The sequence below is a fragment of the Garra rufa genome, chromosome 23 (assembly GCF_049309525.1).
Source record: "Garra rufa chromosome 23, GarRuf1.0, whole genome shotgun sequence".
Lineage (NCBI taxonomy): Eukaryota > Metazoa > Chordata > Actinopteri > Cypriniformes > Cyprinidae > Garra > Garra rufa.
This window is the reverse complement of record NC_133383.1, coordinates 10,757,525-10,777,815: the sequence shown is the minus strand read 5'-3', so window position 1 is coordinate 10,777,815 and position 20,291 is coordinate 10,757,525. Positions and strand designations below refer to the sequence as shown.

The window sequence follows — 20,291 nt, the reverse complement described above, 5'->3', positions numbered from 1 at the left end:
ATTTATTTATGCCTTATATTTAAAATATATACACATTTTTTGGGGGGGAAAAAGTTACCATAGACCGGCAAGTGACTATATATGATCACTTCATTTAACCTAATTTTCAACATAAAAACATAAAAAAAAATTTTAAGTCACAAAAGTTTAAAGGTCTTGTAATAACCTCCAATAACACTCTGGGGTTGAATTTTAGAATTTCCAAGTATTTCAATGAGTGCCCTATAAAGGGTTAAACTTCTTATTCTAACATAGAAGGTCTTTTAAGTTGTGTTTTGGGCCATTATGCTTTGGCGCAGTATGTCAAATGAACTAAAACAGAAAAGCACCTTCAAATCCCTTCATCAAGTCTGTTTTCGCTGGCATTTTAAAGTGAAGCACGCACTTTGTTCAGGCGATCAGCTTATGATACGGATCCAGATGATTACAACATTTCACTATATTTGTAGCGAGTCGCATTTTTGTAAGCCTGGTTTCACTGAAGCTTCTCATTAAAATAAAAGCTCTACTGCCGTTTCCATCAAAATAAAAGCTCAAAAGTGCAGTACAAATTGCTGACAGTTAGTGGTTTAATTAGGCAATGTTACTGCAGTCCAGATACATATCCCTTTTCGAGTGTAGAAATTAGAAAAGTATTGTAACTTCCCTACTGTAGAGTAAAGCAGAAATAATATACCTCTCAAACATTCATTTTACAGTGCAGTTATTTTACAATATGTGGCTAATACTGTCGTAGGAATACAATAATATAATTTTTTTATTATATTATAATTCGTTTGGCTTCCTAAAACACCAGTGTGAATGTAATTTAGACCGAGACAGTATACCACAAATAAAAAGAAGGTTGAGTCCCCTTTAAAGTTCAGGCAAGTTTTTCCTGACTTAAGTTTTCTTAGTCAAAACCGTGGGTTGGAGCTCCTAATTTTGAACTTTCAAAGTGCATTAAATTGAAGAATTTTTTTATTTATTTATTTTAAATATCGCACCTTTAGATTTTATTTTCCTTACATCCCTAGTATTTAGTTACAAAAATAAAAATACACAACCATGCAGATGAAAGATGCTTAAGTTATGGCAAATATGTATAGCATTACACAAATTGAAAACGATCTGAAATGAATAATAGACAGGAATAAAGCTTGGTTTTTAAAAAGTTTCTAATTCAAATCTCAGATTCATAAACATCACCCTACTGTCATAATGAAACCCAATTAAAACCACACAAGCACTTAAAATGTAGGTACATATTCACTTTGGGGGAAAAAAAAATAAAAAAAAAAAAAAAAAAAAAATGCACAAACACAAGGTTCCTTTTTGTGGTTGTTTATTTACCTATACAAAAGACCATAACTCAACCCAAGGTGTAATCTGAAAGAGAGATGAATACACATTCAATATAGGAGACCAGCAGAGGACATTATATATGAAAATGAGAAATTTCAAATTGATAATCACCATATTATGCCTCCTTCTCTGGAGCTGCCTCATCTGTGCCCTTGGTGTTTCTGGTGTAGATGACCTGAGCTCTGTGCTTGGACACCAGCTTGATCAGACCTGACAAATGACAAACGCAAAATGTCACGATTCATAATAAAACAAGACATCTCTGAATGCATAGACAATGCATTGTGTTCTAGGTTCACTTTTTCAACAGCCTTTTGTGAATAGCCTACAGAAATTCAACAGTTTTCTGCCAAAATAAAAGCCAGAGGATTTGATACAATAAAAGCTTGACTGTTTCAACCTTATAGAACTGAAACCTTTAAAAATTTAAGATGTAAATATTAGCAGTGTGTCAAATAAATCGTAGTTATATGTGTGTAATATAAATTTTACAGTACAGCTGTACATGTGATGCACACAAACGGTTTATAAGTCAATCATTAGATCACCTTTGCTGAGCAGCTCCAGCAAGGCAGCCCTTGCCAGTGAGCCCCTGATCTTCAGCCTCTCAGAGACCACAGCGGGTGTGATGAGCTTGTAGTTGGGAACTTCTTTGTACAGTTTGTCATAAGTGGCCTTGTCAAAGAGGACCAGGTTGTTCAGCTTGTCCCTCACCTTTCCTTTGGACCACTTCTACTCAAGACCAAACGTATGGAAATTACAATCCATGCACGGAATTACAACATAAAATCATAACTGACAAGTCTCTTAAGTGAGGAAAAAACTAGCGTTATAAGTATTTTACCTTCTTCTTCGCCTTGCCTCCGGATTTGTTAACGGGATCCTTGTCCTTTTTGGACTTGCCCGCATCTTTCTTCTGCTTGCTATCCTTGGGCGGCTAAGTTAGACAGGTATAGAAAACTCATTTCAGTTACATGCATACATAAACACGTATTTTTAATAATTACATGGTCTTAGTATTAACACATCAACGTGTGGTAATGCGGTACGCGTGTGTTCAGGCCTCGCACACGATGCGGCAACAATTCGTACAAAATAATCATACGCAAACGCTAAAATGGCCCACTAAAGCTGTATTATGTTATCCATCATGCTTAAAAACACAGGACGCTGTTGTTATAATACGGCTATTACATGTGAGAAGTGGGTAAAAAGTGATATTTCCTAACATTATGGAGTCGGCTCTAGCACTCACCATGCTGAGGCGTTGCGAGCTGCGGAAGAGAAAGGAAGTAGTGCACGCGCACGTCCGCTTTGTCCGCGTGCACTTCGTCTGGTGCAGAGCGCGCTGCCTTTGCGCTCAGTGGTTCGCGGTCGACACCTGCAGGACTGGAGCGATTGCGGTTTTCATGTCGAAACATGAGGTAACTTTATTTAGAGAACTAGTTTCCCACAAATATAAAAATTGTGTAATTATTTAATCGCTTTACTGGTTTCAAAAACAACAGTTGTGAAGAAGTGATTTCTATTTCAAATAACAGTTTTTTAACGCTGTATTCGTCAAAAGTATTCTGATAAAACATTGTAGCCTACAAAAACATGAAGCCGCTTCAGCATCAAATCAGCATATTAGAATGATTTCTGAAGGATTGTTTGACAGCTTTGCATCACAAAAATAAATTATATTTTAATTTATTTTATTTTATGTACAATATTATTGTTTTACGAGATTTTAAATCAAATAAATGCAACCTTGCTGAGCATAGGAGACTTATTAGCAGTCAAGTTTCTGAACAGTAAGATTTTTAATGTTTCTTAAGGAATCCTCTTCTGCTTACCAAGCCTGTATTTATTTGATCCAAAATACAGTAAGAGCAATAATACTGTGAAATATTTTTACTATTTAAAATAACTGCTTTCTGTTTGAATATATATTTTAAAATGTAATTTATTCTCGTGATCGAAGCTACAATTTCAGCATTATTACTCAAGTCTTCAATGTCCCCTGATCCTTCAAAATTCATTCTAATGCTGATTTGCTGTTTAAAAAAAACATTTATTATTATTATTATTATCAATATTTAAAACAGTTGAGTGCATTTTTTTAGGATTCTTCGATGAATAGCAAGATCCAAAGATCAGCATTTATCTGAAATAAAAAGCTTTTGTAACATTACCATTTTTTAATAGAAATGAATACTTTTAATTAGCAAGGATGCTTTAAATTGAAAAGCAATTAAATATCAAAAGTCATGATAAGGACGTGTAATGTTACAAAAGATTTCTATTTCAGATAAGTGTTGTTCTTCGGAACTTTCTATTCATCAAAGAAACCTGAAAAGCTGTTTTCAATGTAATAATAATACATGTTTTTTGAGCAGCAAATCAGAATATTTTGTAGGATTTCTTAAGGATCATGTGACTTGAGTAATTATGCCAAAAAATCAGCTTTAAAATCACAGGAATAAATTACATTTTAAAATATATTCACAAAACATTTTAAATAGTACAAATATTTCGGATCAAAAATTTTGGATCAAATAAATGCAGGCTTGGTGCACAGAAGATACTTCTTTAAAAACATTAAAAATCTTACTGATCAAAACTTTTGACTGGTGATGTACATTATTAGTTAATTCAAGATAATTCTGCCATTTTTCATCTCAGTGATAAAAAGTGGCCCAATATACCTGAATTCACCCCTACTTTTTAATTTAATAAACCTTAAATATATAAAACTCACAGATACAGCACAATTTGTAAAACTATAACATAGCTAAGAAAAGCTTACAATAAATAAATAAATAAAATAAAACACAATAAAGACCAAAGTTAAAAGTGATGTGAAATGACAGAAGCAACAACTTAGTTAAAACAAACTTTATTCTACATTTTTACACCTTTATACATCATAAAGGATACTGCTGTTTGCATTAAATTAGTATGACTGGGTACATAATTCAAAAAGTAATTTTTTTGCTGTAATACTGAAGGCAAAAGTACAGATATTTAAAGTGCAAATGAAAAATGTGTGTCTATAAGACTGTACGCTGGAAAGAGATGATTCTTAATTCAGCACATAACTCACACTTTAAAGTTGTTACTCGAAGCAAATTAACAAGCGTAAAAAGCTTGTGTTAAGTTAAACAACACTCATTTGAAACATTCATGTCAATAAGTACTAAGAAAGTAAACATCTGTCTAGATTTAAAAAGTGTGTAAACATTTCTCTTCTTACAGTAATACAAATTCAGTTCTTTTAAAAGATGTACAGTGAAGACACTTTGTCTCTGAAGTGTCTGAATGCTGTGATATTGCTGACAAATAACCATAAGAAAAAATGTATGTGATACTAAAGGTAATCTAAAGTTAAAAATATACATTTTTAAAAAGTACAACAGTAAAACTGACATTAAAGCAGTTCCTTAAACAGATAGTGCATCGAAAAATAAATAACCTGTTATTTGCTCACCCTTATGTCAGACCAGAAACAAGGAAACTGAAACTGTTTAGTTATCAAAATTCTTCAAAATATCTTATTTTGTGTACCATAAGTTTATAATGAGTAAATAATGACAGAGTGTTTCATTTTTTGGTGTACTATCCCTTTAAGTACTGATGTCCTAACCGAGTGCTGTCACATTGGCAGGGCTCTTTGATTGGATCATATTCAATAAGAAGATTAGTCCATCTTTTTAGGCACGTGGCCCATTTTTGTGCGCATGTTACGCACAAAAAAGAAACAAACTGTGGTTATAGCGCAGCTGACCTCTGCTACCCAGAATGCCGTGTCCCAGCTGTAACGTTTTGCAATGGTGCTAAATGGCAGGCCAGCAATGAATGCACCAACTGAAAGGAAAAAAAGGGAACTTATGGTTATATGGAGCATTTTATCTTAATGCATTTTGTCATGAAACAACTCCTGAAGATTTACCATTTGCCATCAGAGCTACAATGGCATGTGACGTCCCACAAAAATTGGAGGGGGCACTTTCACTCGCAATCACCCCAAATAAGGCAATTGGTCCGTATGAGGAAAATCCAAACGCAGCACCAAGAATCAAAATCCAAAGCTGCAGAACAGAAAGGGGAGCAATTAGAGCAAAAGAAGACAATGAAGATGGCTAATTAGTTCTCATCTCATACCTCTTTCTCTGAGACACCAGTGAGGACTGAAATCGGATGGAGTGCCAAAACCCACAGTGGTGGTTCCTGAAAAACCACACATGATGATTTAACCAAAACACTAAAGTAAAACCTGATGCTCATATAGATTGTACAATAACTCTGAATTATGTTTAGATACAAAATAAAAAAAAACACCTCTGGGGTCTCTGGTGTGATGGTAACCCGGAAGAGGTACATGGACACAGCCATGCCTGCCATCATCATCAGGAGCAGCCCATGGCGAGGATTGCCATAGGTACCCAGCCCTTGCTGAAAAACAGAAAGTCACTGTTTAAAGGGATAGTTCACCCAAAAATGAAAATTCTGTCATTAATTACTCATGTCGTTCCAAACCTGTAAGACCTTTGTTCATCTTCGGGACAAATACAGATATTTTTGGATGAAATCCAAGCTTTCTGACCTTGCATAAACAGCAATGCAACTACCACGTTAAAGGCCCAGAAAGGTAGTAAGGACATCATTAAAATAGTCCATCAGTGGTTCAACTGTAATGTTATAAAGCTACAAGAATACTTTTTTTGTGTGCAAAGAAAACAAAAATAATAACTTCATTCAATTACTTTTCTTCCGTTTCAGTCTTTGATGAAGATCAAGGAATGTCATACTGGTTTGGAACGGATGAGGGTGAGTAATTATTGGCAGAATTTTCCTTTTTGGCTGAACTAACCCTTTAACAGATGAATGATCTCTACCCATGAATTGCAAATTTATTCAATAATGACGCCAATATAGCAATTGTGCATCCTAAATATGCAAGTATGAAAATGCTGAAAATATTTTCACGCAACAAGATGTTAATTGATGGACTGGAATGTTGTGGATTACTTGTGATTTATTGTGATGTTTTTATTAGCTGTTTAGGACTCTCATTCTGACGGCACCCGTTCACTGCAGATGATCCATTGGTGAGCAAGTGATGTAATGCTAAATATTTCCAAATTTGTTCTGATGAAGAAACAAACTACATCAAACTAATCTACATCTTAGATGGCCTGAAGGTAAGTACATTTTCAGCAATTTTTGGAAAAAAAGTGGAATTATCCTTTAATGTATTTTACTTTATATTGAACCCACCCTAGCCACAGCCCTGTCAGACAGATAACCAGCTCCAATGCTTCCAAAAAAACCACCGACTTCCAGGGCGCTCATGTACGAGCTGCCTGCAGAAAACACACAAGCCTGTTAGCATTCTCACAAAAACACAAAAACTTAACTGTTTAGATTAACAGATAAAGTACCAAACTCACCCATCATAGCAGACTGGCCTTTTTCCTGCATGAGGAACAGCTGACCCCAGTCAGTGCAGGCAATCTTTACTCCAAACACAACCAGGTAGCCCGCAGACAGCACCCACAGATAAGGAGACAGCAAGAACTCTTTTAGACTGCTTTCATCGTTAGGACCTGGAAAAAAATTGAGATAACGTTAATAGCATAAACATTAAAACAACAAGCATATCTGTGACCCTGGACCACAAAACCAGTCATAAGGGTCAGTTTTTTTTATCAAGATTTATACATCGTCTGTTGAATAAATAAGCTTTCCATTGATGTATGGTTTGTTAGAATAGGAGGATATTTGGTTGAGATACAACTATTTGAAAATCAGGAATCTGAGAGTGCAAAAAATCAATATATTGAGAAAATTGCCATTAAAGTTGTCCAGATGAAGTTCTTAGCAATGCATATTACTAGCCAAAAATTAAGTTTTGATATATTTACAGTAGTAAATGTACAAAATATCTTCATGGAACATCTTTACTTAATATCCTAATGATTTTTGGGTCACATATATTACACACATATGCCCTTTGGCTGGACAGTAAAAACAGTTTTCTATTTAAATATATTCCAGAATGTAATCTATTACTGTGATGGCAAAGCTGATTCCTTACCTCCCTTTTTCCCTTTGCCCTTTTTAGCACCCGGCTCAATACTGGGCAACCCCACATCACTGGGTTCATTCTTCACCGTCAGAAGGCAAGCGACAGCGACGGTCATGCAGATGACCCCAGACACGGACATGATGATTCTCCAATCATAATACTGAACCAACACTGTAGTGATAATGGGTCCCAGACTACCGGCCAGGTTCATACTGCAGCACAGGATGGCCCACCATGTCCCAAACTGAGACGGTTCAAACCACTGAAAAAAGTAAGTACAAGAACATTTTAGTAAAACGTATTCATGGAAAACCAATATCACAATGCCAATTACAGAATACAGTGTAAAAACGGATATTGAAAATACATAGTTCACCCAAATGTCATTCCAAACCCTTAAGACCTTCATTCATCTTCGAAAGACAAATTAAAATATTTTTGATGAAATTCGAGAGCTTTCTGACCCTGCATAGACAGCAAGGGTCCTACCACATTCAAGGCACAAAAATGTAGTAAGGACATTGTTAAAACGGTCCATGTGACATCAGTGATTTAACCTTAATTTTATAAAGCTACAAAAATACTTTTTGTGCACAAAGAAAACAAAAATAACAACTTCATTCAACGATTTCTTTTCTCCTGGGACAGTTCTCCGCCATTATCTAGAGTGTTCTATGTCAGCAGCATCACACGCATATGCCATGGTACTCAATAATGGCGGATTACTGATCCCAGAGAGAAGAAATTGTTAAATAAAGTATTCAGATTTCATCAAAAATATCTTAATTTGTGTTCTGAAGATGAATGAAGTTCTTATGAGTTTGGAACGTGAGGGTGAGCAATTAATGACAAAATTTTTATTTTTGGGTGAACTATACCTTTAAATGATTATTTACTGATATTTTGTAGTATTTAAAAGCTAGACTTCTAGAGAGAAGGTTTCTAGTTTCTTTATAAAATGCATGCATGGACTATTTAGCTACATAGCTTTGAGGTCAAAATTGCTTAAAAATGTTGGGTAAAGCAAATTAAAACCTCATTTTGGGATGTTCTTGAAAAAATTTTTTAATTACAACACTTTTTTTATCCTAAAAGTGCAAGTTTTCTTTTAGGAGTACGGTTTGGTGTAGTATAACATAATAATTTGATTATTTATTTATTTTTAATCTAAAAGGACTACACAATGTCCACAAATCTAAGTAAAGTCACGATTTATGCTGTCTAAACCATGGAAAAAAACGTGTGGAAGCTGCTAAATCATATAGAGACTTACTCTGTAAGCAGGAAAGGGCGCAATATTTTGACTAACTAAATTTAATAGGTGGTAAAGAAACATAAGAGCAGTATTAATTAAGATATTAGCCTAATATTTTACCTACCTCACCAGAAATGATAAGAACAAACACGAATGTTGTCAAGATTCTTGGACAGGAATTAGTTTGGCCAACCACAAACACCTTTTTCTTCCTCAGACACTTTTTTGCATTCTTCTCCTTGATTTGTTATAACTTTTGGCAGTCTATAGTACTCCAAATGTTTTTCCAGATCTGACCAATTAGAAAAGCGCAAAAACATGACAATAATTGATCATTTTCCGCAGCAATAATCAGCAAAATATGCCAGTTTCGTTCGGTTCAGAGGTATTGTTTACGTTAAGTGACACCATTATTGCCAATTGATGACGCAACGTGAAAACACTCTATTGAATCAAAAAAGCTAGTAAATAACATTTGTGACCTGGACCACAAAACCAGTCATAACGGTCAATTTTACATTTATACATCATCTGAAAGCTGAATAAATAAGCATCCTATTGATGTATGGTTGTTAGGATAGGACAATATTTGGCCAAAATACAACTATTTGAAAATCTGAGGGTGTAAAGAAATCTAAATATTGAGAAAATGGCCTTTAAAGGTGTCCAAATTAAGTTCTTATATGCATATTACTAATCAAAGATTAAGTTCTGATATAGTTACGGTAGGAAATTTACTAAATACCTTCACTGAACAAGAACCTTACTTAATATCCTAATGATTTTTGCCATAAAAGAAAAAAATATCATTTTGACCCATACAATGCATTTTTGGCTATTGCTACAAATAAACCCGTGCTATATAGTATGACTGGTTTTGTGATCCAGGGTCACATTTAGTTCCTTAAAGTCAACTGAAATCCAAAAGCAATGCCTGTTAATGACCATTATGGAATTGCTCATCAACTGAAATTCATGTAATACTGTAATTCTATATTTGACCAACAAGTGCTTCCAGATTGGTTTGGCACAGATAACTGCTGCTGGTTGCTTTAATTAGATTTAAGTGTATCGTAATGCTCCCTGCTTGACTCCACAAGTATGTGGTCGGCATCAGCTGTTGCATCTAGAATACAGGCTGCAATCCATCAGCTTGAGCCGTGAGGTCAGCAGTTAGAGTTCCCAACTGTTCCTGTCACATTGCCAACACTGAAAGACAGGTGCATATTGATGGATTCAAAGGTTAAAGGGTCAGCCTTACCTTTCGAAGCACCTTTCCACAGGGTGGCCAGCCGAAACCCTGACCGAACCCGTTCACAAACCAAAGCACGGTAAACAGCATGACAGTAGACGACCAGGAAAAGGCGATGTTTATGGCGCCTACAATGAAGAGCCCGATGGAGAAGAGCCAGCGAGCGCTGATCTTGTCCGAAAGCACTCCGCTGATAAACTTACTGATAGCGTAGGCCAAAGTCTGACTGCTGGTGATCAGTCCTGCATCACAGGAAACAGGAAAAATCAAGGCTGAAACCTACTTTGGATGCTTTGTGGATCTCACATGGTTTGCATTGGAACTAAGGGTGTGTTCACACTTGTAGTTCAGTTCGTTTGGTTCATTTGGTCCGGAACAAAAAAGAAAATGAAACATTTGGTCCTGGTTCGCATTTTTGACAGCAAACTTAAAGATATCAAACCTAAAGTCATAGTGATAAGTTCACAACCTGATTGGTCGGGTTGAATGACGTATTTCGTGACGGAACTCTCCAAACAAAAGAAAAAGGTGCGACTTTGACTTAAAGCTGTGGGTGTATGACATCAAAATACACATTCACTGATCAGTCTGTTGATTGTCATTTTAAGTCGAATACATGCAATGCTGTCTGCTGGACTAAGCACGCTCGTTGTTTTATTTTCACCACCTGCAAACTTACAAAGAGCTCATAAAAGACACTTTACCTCCTCAATGCTCCATGTTTGCCCTCTGCTCATTTTGTTTCGGATACATCGCTTGTTCCCTTCGTGAAATCATGTTGCATAGCGTCACATCTTGTCATTACTTCCTGTTTTTCGTTCGTTTAGAAGTATTTGGTTTGTGTTGCGTTCATATCTCAATCAAACCGCACCAGAGTTTGTTTGGAAGTGGACCGAGACCCATCTTTTTAGCGGTCTTGGTCCGCTTGTTTGGTGCACACCAGGGTTCAGATGGCAGCTTTCACACTTACTCAAACGAACTGCACCAACAAAGCAATCACACCAGAGTTCATTTTAACCAAACCAAACATGACAAGTGTGAACACACCCTAAGACTTGATTTATTTGATGAAAATACAGTAGAGCAGCTGTATTGTGAACTGTTTTCCATTCATATGTATTTTTAAAATGTATATTGCAAAGCTGCAAAGGATGCAAAGCTGCAGAATACACAACACCTTGGGATGCAAAGCTGAATTTTCAGCAGTTTTTTGAACAGTTAGATTTTTAATGTTTTTTAAATAAGTTTCTCTTTGCTTCCCAAGCCTACATTGTGAAATACTTGTACAATTTAAAATAACTGCTATCTATTTGAATATATTTTAAAATGTAATTTATTTTTGTTATCAAGCTAAATTTTCAGCATTATTACTCCAGTCTTCAGTCGGTATAATTTTCTGGGGGAAAGAAATTATAGAAATTATTAATTTTATATAGCAAGGATGCTTTAAATTGATCAAAAGTGATGATTAAGATAATTTATAATGTTACAGAAGATTTATATTTCTGATATATACTGTTCTTCTAAAATTTCTATTCATCAAAGAAACCTAAAAAGAATTATACTCAGCAGTTTTCAACATAATAATAATAATAATAATTAGATTATAATAATATTAGAATGATTTCTGAAAGATCATGTGACTGGAGCGATGATGATAAAAATTCAGCTTTGGAATCACAGGAATAAATTACATTTTAAAATATATCCAAATAGAAAACAGTTATTGTAAATAGTAAAAATATTTCAGAATTTTACTGTTTTTGCTTTACTTTGGATCAAATAAATGCAGGCTTGGTGAGCAGAACAGACGTCTTAAAAAACGTAAGTCGTACTAGTGTATGTGCAGAATACACAACACACTCACCAAGCTCTTCTTTATCCAGATCAATCTCCTCCATCACAGATGGCATCAGAAAAGAGAAAGTCTTTCGATTGAAATAATACAGCATGTATCCCACAAACATTGAGATGAATATAACTGTGCGGTAATATCCATAACTCGCGGCTCCCATGATTGCAGTTGTGAAATTATTAAAAAATAAGCAAAAAATAAAAATGGCCAAATATCAAGTGTGCTGGATGAAAATCTTTCAGTTTTGATAACCAATTTAAAGCTTCAAAAACTGATCCAAAGATCTAATTCATTTCTGACTTCTTGAGGGTATTTTCAGCTCCTCTCCAGGTTCCTTAAAGTTGCATGAACGACAGGCGACCCCCTCTTCAGCCGTCATCCACTGGTGTGCCTGGAAAACATCTTAGGGTTTACTTTGGTCTCTATGCAAGTAACTTGCTGTGAAGTTTGCAAAGCATCAGCACTATTTAGACTGTCAAAATCAAAACAAATCACTCCAGACTGGAGTTCTACAGACACTTTCTACAGACCCCGTGCAGTCTACATGCTACTTGAGTGGCCATGGTGCATGGGAGGGGGATTTGGACAGCTATTTGAAACATGATGCAGGTGTCAAGGGAACATCTCTTGCAAGAATGCCAAGACAGTAGATAAAAATAACGTTTAACATGCTTGCCTTACGTTGCCGGTGGACACATGCGCTCTTTTAATAATAATGTTATGTTACAATAATAATAAAGCTATGTGAATAAAAGATGCTCTTGACGTCGGGAGCGCGCTCTGGTACCCGCACCAGATTATAAAAACGCAAAACCGCGCTGTGACGTCACTGCATCAAAACAGCGAATGCAGAAACAACGCTTGATTCTGACCTCTACAACAGCGTCCTCAGTCCCACCGTGGAGGCTAAACGTATTTCTTATCATATGCTCAAAAACACAGCGATAAATCTCCACATGTATATTGTTTAGACAGTTTAATGTTTCATATTTAAGGATAAGAGAATAATATATACCTCTGACAGTCCTGGCTTCTCGTTCAGAATTCACGCTGTTGCAAGAACTCCTTCTCTAATCTCTGTTCTGATTGGCTGCCAACCTGTCACTATTGGTCATTTGTGGCGAGGTGGGCGGGCTTTAGGCTTCTTGCGGTTCCCAGTGCCATATTTGCACGAACTTTAGCTGTAATACTGTACATATAGCATTCAATTTGCTCGAAATTACAGCATTTAAAAGGAAATTAAAATACCAGAATAGGTTTTATTAATTAATGAACTGCATTGGAATGCTTTTGCGGTAAGTCTAGACCAATGTTTATTTTTACGTTAGTTTTAAGGTGTGGATGAAACGTTTACATTAATTTTTCTAATAATTTAGAAACAAAACCTTTATGTCGTGTGGTGCTGAAGCAAAGATGTAGTCGATCATTGCACTACAACCACCAGATGGCGCACTTAGAATGTATTATGCCGTTTTGTCTATTGTTTATCTATTAGAAGTAATATATTGGCAATTAATATTATGTTATGCTAATGTATTTATTATTCTGTTTCAAATAATAGACAGAATGATAACAACCTTCAAAGACCATCTACAATACCAGTCAAAATGTTTTGAACAGTAAGATGTTTTTGCGCTTTTTAACTCTCTTCTGCTCACCATTTGATTCAAAATACAGCAAAAGCAGTAATATTATGAAATATTTTACTGTTTAAAATAACTGCTTTCTATTTGAATATATTTTAAAATGTAATTTAATCTTGGGATCAAAGCTAAATTTTTAGCATCATTACTCCGGTCTTCAGTGTTACATGATCCTTTAGAAATCATTTAAATATGTCGATTTGCTGTTCAAGAAACATTTATTATTATTATCAAAATTTAAAACAGATGAGTACATTTTTTTCAAGATTTTTTGATGAATGGAAAGATCCAAAAAATAGCATTTATCTGAAAAAAAAAAGCTTTTGTAACAATTTCTATATAAAAAAAAAATATAGAATTATAGAAATTAATACTTTTATTTAGCAAAGATGCTTTAAATTGAACAAAAGTGATGATAAAGAGATTTCTCATTTTACAAAAAATGTATAATTCAGATAAATGCTGTTCTTCTGAACTTTCTATTCATTATTCAATTTGCTATTCAATTTACTCAGCTATTTTCAACATAAAACATAAAAAATCTAAAAACCACAGAAATAAATTACATTTTTAAACATATATTTTAATATAAAACAATTATTTTAAATAGTAAAAAAAATTCAAAATGTTACTGTTTTGCCGTACTTTGGATCAAATAAATGCAGGCTTGGTGAGCAGAAGAGACTTCTTTAAAAACATTTTAAAATCGTAGTAGTGTAGTTCAAAATTAAATAACGATTAAATAATTTTAATCTTAGATTAAAGTTTTGTGAATTCTGTCCTTTTAACAAAAGTTTCAATGTCATTTTAACGGTGCAAGCTGTCACATGTTTTTTAAATGTAATTTTGTGCAGTTTACTATTTTCAATTTCTTCATTTCTAATATTAAGTTAAATAATTGTCTTATGTTCCACAGTTGTTTCACAATTTCTGCTGAATAGCGTATACTAAATTAAGTTATCCTAAATTGTAATTAATTTAAATGATTGTAAGTAAATAATTTAGTTATACAAAGGCAGGTGCCAATTTTGCCATTAAAATGGTGAAAACATGCCTCAGCTTTTTGTTTGAGTAATACTTCGGAATTATTTAATAAGCTTGTTTTATTAGTCATTTAGTGTGATTGCGTTACAGTACCTGAGAGAATGAATGAGCAGACAGAGAGAGTTGGTGCACAAAGCATTCTCAGCTTTCTTCAGGAAGAGAGTTCATAATTAAAAAAAACAATGCCAGCCCTGTGGTCCCAGACATCAGGTCAGTATATACTTAGTAACTATTTGTAATTTCTTTTCATAGGGTAATGTGTAACTTCTAAGTCACTAATTTTATGATACAAATGAGTGAGTATGCGTCTGTCTAGCAGTCAGTTTCTCACCCAAATTTGCTGAGCACCATGTGTGTGTGTGTGTGTGTGTGTGTGTGTGTGTGTGAAAAGTACATCTAATTAAGAAATGAAGAGACAGAGTGAAGCTTTGAAAAAATATTAACACTGTGAAGGGGCATGCAACAGAAGATGCAGACTGTCATGATCGGGGCTGTGGATTTTCCCTCAGCCACCTGAGGTCGCTGTCCTACACTGCACTTCCTTGATTGTCCACCTGTCCTTGTCATCAGCACTGATCACCCACATCTGTTCACAATTATCATCAAGACTATAAGTATCCTCACTGCTCATTCTGCTTCATGTCTGCATTGTCTCTAGTTATGTGTATTTTGTGTTCTTGGAAATTCCTGACCGTGTTCTTGATTTTGTTATTTTGTGTTTTAGTTTATGTTCAGTTTGTGCTGTGTTGGCCTTTTGGTTTATGTTTATTTTGTTTGTTTAATTAAAAACCCTCTTCCTGCACTTGGACCCAGACCTCATCATCTTTTACCGTGACAGAATGCAGACATCCGTGATGGGTCCAGCGGGGAGAATTTTTTTTGAGGGGGCAGCAACCACCCGCTCGGTTCCGGACACGGAGGGGATGTCCTTTGAGGCGGCGTCGGCAGCTCGGTTCGAGTTCATCTACGCATGCCTGGAGGCGATGGACACCCGCAGTGCCGAGACGGCGCGGAAGCGCCCCTGCTTTGCGGAGGAGGTGGCGACAACCGCCATCTCTGTTCCTGACGCGGCGGTGACCGCGCTCTCTGTTCCGGACGCGGCGGTGACCGCTCTCTCTGTTCCTGACGCGGCGGTGACCGCTCTTTCTGTTCCGGACGCACCGGTGACCGCTCTCTCTGTTCCTGACGCGGCGGTGACCGCTCTTTCTGTTCCGGACGCGGCGGTGACCGCTCTCTCTGTTTCTGACGCGGCGGTGACCGCTCTCTCTGTTCCGGACGCGGCGGTGACCGCTCTCTCTGTTCCGGACGCGGCAGTGACCGCTCTCTCTGTTCCTGACGCGGCGGTGACCGCTCTCTCTGTTCCGGACGCGCCGGTGACCGCGCTCTCTGTTCCGGACGCGGCGGTGACCGCTCTCTCTGTTCCGGACGCGGCGGTGACCGCTCTCTCTGTTCCGGACGCGGCGGTGACCGCTCTCTCTGTTCCGGACGCGGCGGTGACCGCTCTCTCTGTTCCGGACGCGGCGGTGACCGCTCTCTCTGCTCCTGACGCGGCGGTGACCGCTCTCTCTGCTCCTGACGCGGCGGTGACCGCTCTCTCTGTTCCGGACGCGGCGGTGACCGCTCTCTCTGTTCCGGACGCGGCGGTGACCGCTCTCTCTGTTCCGGATGCGGCGGTGACCGCTCTCTCTGTTCCGGACGCGGCGGTGACCGCTCTCTCTGTTCCGGAAGCGGCGGTGACCGCTCTCTCTGCTCCTGACGCGGCAGTGACCGCTCTCTCTGTTCCGGACGCGGCGGTGACCGCTCTCTCTGCTCCTGACGCGGCGGTGACCGCTCTCTCTGCTCCTGACGCGGCAGTGACCGCTCTCTCTGTTCCGGACGTGGCGGTGACCGCTCTCTCTGCTCCTGACGCGGTGGTGACCGCTCTCTCTGTTCCGGACGCGGCGGTGACCGCTCTCTCTGTTCCGGACGCGGCGGTGACCGCTCTCTCTGTTCCGGACGCGGCGGTGACCGCTCTCTCTGCTCCTGACGCGGCGGTGACCGCTCTCTCTGTTCCGGACGCGGCGGTGACCGCTCTCTCTGCTCCTGACGCGGCGGTGACCGCTCTCTCTGCTCCTGACGCGGCGGTGACCGCTCTCTCTGCTCCTGACGCGGCGTCAGCTCACGTTCCTCAGGTGGCGAGGCCAGCTCACGTTCCTCAGGTGGCGAGGCCAGCTCACGTTCCTCAGATGGCGAGGCCAGCTCACGTTCCTCAGGTGGCGAGGCCAGCTCACGTTCCTCAGATGGCGAGGCCAGCTCACGTTCCTCAGGTGGCGAGGCCAGCTCACGTTCCTCAGATGGCGAGGCCAGCTCACGTTCCTCTGGCGGCGGCGGCGTCCGCTGACGTTCCTCTGCCAGCGAGGCCAGCTCGCGTTCCTCAGGCAGCAGCGTCCGCTGATGTTCTTCTGGCGGCGAGGCCAGCTCGCGTTCCTCTGGCGGTGAGGTCCGCTCACGTGACTCCGCTGCACGGGCCTGGCCCGCCATCCCTCCCCCTGATTCGCCTTCCTCCATTCCTCCTCCCTCCAGATTTTTTTTTTCTCGGCCTTGTGGAACGTCTGGAAGCCGTTCCTTGAGGAGGGGGTAATGTCATGATCGGGGCTGTGGATTTTCCCTCAGCCACCTGAGGTCGCTGTCCTACACTGCACTTCCTTGATTGTCCACCTGTCCTTGTCATCAGCACTGATCACCCACATCTGTTCACAATTATCATCAAGACTATAAGTATCCTCACTGCTCATTCTGCTTCATGTCTGCATTGTCTCTAGTTATGTGTATTTTGTGTTCTTGGAAATTCCTGACCGTGTTCTTGATTTTGTTATTTTGTGTTTTAGTTTATGTTCAGTTTGTGCTGTGTTGGCCTTTTGGTTTATGTTTATTTTGTTTGTTTAATTAAAAACCCTCTTCCTGCACTTGGACCCAGACCTCATCATCTTTTACCGTGACACAGACGAAGTAAGAGGAAATCGTCTGGCTGATGCAACAATGTACAAAGAAAATTGTGAATGCAGAAGTCGCTATGATGACACACATAGTCAGTTTGCTAGACAGTGACATTAGAAAAATGCAGAGACAGCAAATGTCCTCAAGACAGCCAAATTGTTTTTGGACTCATGTTTATCTATGCAAAGACCAACATTCATTGACCAATAACTCACTCAGCCTTACCATTCCCTGAAGCCCCATTCCAACAACTTAACACACATGATGCCACCTGTCAAAATTTAGAGTAGCAGAGCTGGAGGTCACTAGATAATTACCTTTTTTCTTCTCAAATTATTCAGGCTATCAAGGATGATCTATAAGGTGTAATATTACAAGCCTTCTGTTCCCTTTTAAAACAGCCTTAGCATATTTTAGAGTAAAGCTATGAACCATAAATGATTTAAAGTGGCCATTGTCAATATTATTTCAAGGCCTCACTCTGTATTTTTATCTCTTAACTAGATGTACTTCACGTATTTCCGCTTCGCACATACTGTGCTGAGCAAATGTGGGTGAGAAACTGAAACTATCCCTATTCAGCTAGATACACACATGAGCATCTTATTTTTAATATATAATTATTATAACTGATGACTATATTTATTTTCTTTCCGTGGTTTAATTAATAAATACTTTGACTGGATGCCCAGGTTGGACTTTGATAGGATGCCTGGGCTGTTTATATAAATATGAACCCTCTTTCTGAATAAAGCTGAGAATTCTTTGGTAGTTTTGGGTGTAAAATGCAATAAATCAATCAGAGTCTCATCTTCTATTCCCTTTAAAAGCTAGTTGCGCTTGCACCATGGCGAATTTGCTATTTACATGGCAGAATTTGCAAGAGCAAAGACTGAACGCTTCTCCATGTCCACAATAATAATCTTATACATTGTAATTCTTTCATTTTTTAAGTTTGGCATGTTTGTGTGCTGCTGCACATCCCTGTGTGTGTAATAAGCAGAGTGTACGCACGTTGTGTTAATATTATCATATTAATAACACGCCCTTTAAATAAATAAAAAAATACTGTGCCTTTGCCTTTAGACCAGGTTTCAGTTGGTCAGTGGCACAATCTTTTTCAGTTGCCTCAACATAGAAACGTGCCAACAAAGCTCTTGAACACGCCTCATTTTCAGACCAGCACACTCATTGGGCAAACAAATGGGTGCAAGCGCATTTGATGTTTAAACAATGTGGCGCTAGATGTGAAAATGATAACTAGGTTCAGCTAAAACTAGCAAAAAACACTTGCATCCCACCTGGAAATACATGCCTCTATATAGAGGGTTTGCACTTTCCCTCAATTTGATCAGTTACAAAGATTCGTGGCCATATTGGAGATACTCAGATGTAAACAACAGCATGGATTGCATGGTTAATGTACTACTGAATACGTTGTACTGCTAATTTATACTGTCTAAATGGGAAAAAAAATGTGGAAGCTGCTAAATCATATAAAGAAGGACTTAGTGAGCAAGAAAGGGCACAATATTTTGACAAACTAAAGTATTAATTAAAATATTAACCTAATATTTCACCTTCCTGGCTGGAAATGATAAGCACAAACACGAATGTTGTCAAGATTCTTGCCCTGGAAATCCTGGTTCAGTTTGGCCAACCACAAACGCCTTTTGTTCCACTCTTCTCCTTGATTTGTTATACCTTTTGCCAGGCTATAGTACTCCAAATATTTTTCCCAGTCCAACTGATTAGTCAAGCCCCAAACATGACAAGAACTTACCATTTTCAGCAGCAATACTCAGCAAAATATGCAAGTTTCATTCGGTTCAGGGGAATTGTTTACGTTCAGTGCTGCCAATATGGCCGATTGATGACGTGATCACCATATTGGCGATACTTGGGTGTAAACAACAGCATGGATTGCACGGTTAATGTACTACTGTATAGGTTGTTCGGCAAATTCGTGATGTCTAGCTGGTAAATCGTATAGAGAAGGACTTAGTAAGCAGGAAACACAATACTTTGACAAACTAAAGTTAATAGGTGGTAAAGAGACATACAAGCATAATTAATTAGGATATTAGACTAATATTTCACCTACCTTATTAGAAATGATAAGAACAAACACGGAATCCTTGGAAATCCTGGTTCAGTTTGGCCAACCACAAACGCCTTTTGTTCCTCAGACAGTTTTTTGCACTCTTCTTCTTGATTTGTTATAATTTTTGTCAGTCTAAAGTACTCAAAATGTTTTTCCTGGTCCGACTGATTAGTACAGCCCAAAACATGGCAATAATTGACCATTTTCAGCAGAGAAATCAGCAAAATGTGCGAGTTTCGTTTGGTTCGGTAGCATTGTTTAAGCTCAGTGCCTCCAATACGGACAACTGATGACGCATCATGCTTGACTTTTCTACTTGAGTAGGTTTGCTTGGTAGCTCACGTGATGCGGTGTTGCACTTTATGATGAAACAAACCCTGTGAAACTAAGGTTTGACAAAACAGCTCAAATCCTCATTAATAAGTTAAATAGCACAGCTGTCAACAAATGCATTTCTATATTACTTTTGCATTTATTTACACTATCGGGCAGGTTTAGGTGTTGGGTTTGGTGTAGGGGATATATCCAACATGATAGAGCATTAACCTTTAGTGGCACTCAAGGGATATTCAAATTCTGAACAGCCGCAATACCTCAAGCAGCTTAATAAAAACACAGCGATACGTTCCTGTACCAACGTAATAAAAACATTCCACTTTCACATGTTGAACGTGTGTTTTAGCGCCACTCTTTGGACATTTCACTTTGAAACTGCTGCGAAACGTGCAGTAATGATGTAATTACG

General features: G+C 38.2%; 2 protein-coding genes across 3 annotated transcripts; both read right to left on the bottom strand.

Moving 5' to 3' along the window:
* Positions 1 to 1,307: 1,307 nt before the first annotated feature.
* On the bottom strand, positions 1,308 to 2,698 carry rps25 (ribosomal protein S25). The gene is made up of 5 exons (XM_073830050.1): positions 2,600 to 2,698; positions 2,189 to 2,281; positions 1,893 to 2,076; positions 1,456 to 1,554; positions 1,308 to 1,368 (listed from the first exon to the last, which is right to left on the bottom strand). Exons 1-4 carry the CDS (start codon positions 2,600 to 2,602, stop codon positions 1,460 to 1,462), a joined length of 375 nt encoding a protein of 124 aa, XP_073686151.1. The 5' UTR covers positions 2,603 to 2,698; the 3' UTR covers positions 1,308 to 1,368; positions 1,456 to 1,459.
* Positions 2,699 to 4,209: 1,511 nt separating this feature from the next.
* Positions 4,210 to 12,852, bottom strand: slc37a4b (solute carrier family 37 member 4b). 2 transcript variants are annotated; one of them, XM_073830142.1, is made up of 10 exons: positions 12,795 to 12,852; positions 11,792 to 12,170; positions 9,934 to 10,166; positions 7,427 to 7,679; positions 6,780 to 6,935; positions 6,607 to 6,692; positions 5,668 to 5,781; positions 5,491 to 5,556; positions 5,279 to 5,417; positions 4,210 to 5,193 (listed from the first exon to the last, which is right to left on the bottom strand). In XM_073830142.1, the coding sequence occupies exons 2-10, from the start codon at positions 11,937 to 11,939 to the stop codon at positions 5,027 to 5,029; spliced, it is 1,362 nt and encodes a 453-aa protein (XP_073686243.1). In that variant the 5' UTR covers positions 11,940 to 12,170; positions 12,795 to 12,852; the 3' UTR covers positions 4,210 to 5,026. The 2 variants fall into 2 exon arrangements, with proteins under 2 accessions (XP_073686243.1, XP_073686244.1); XM_073830143.1 differs by lacking the exon at positions 12,795 to 12,852 and adding an exon at positions 12,652 to 12,788.
* Positions 12,853 to 20,291: the final 7,439 nt, after the last annotated feature.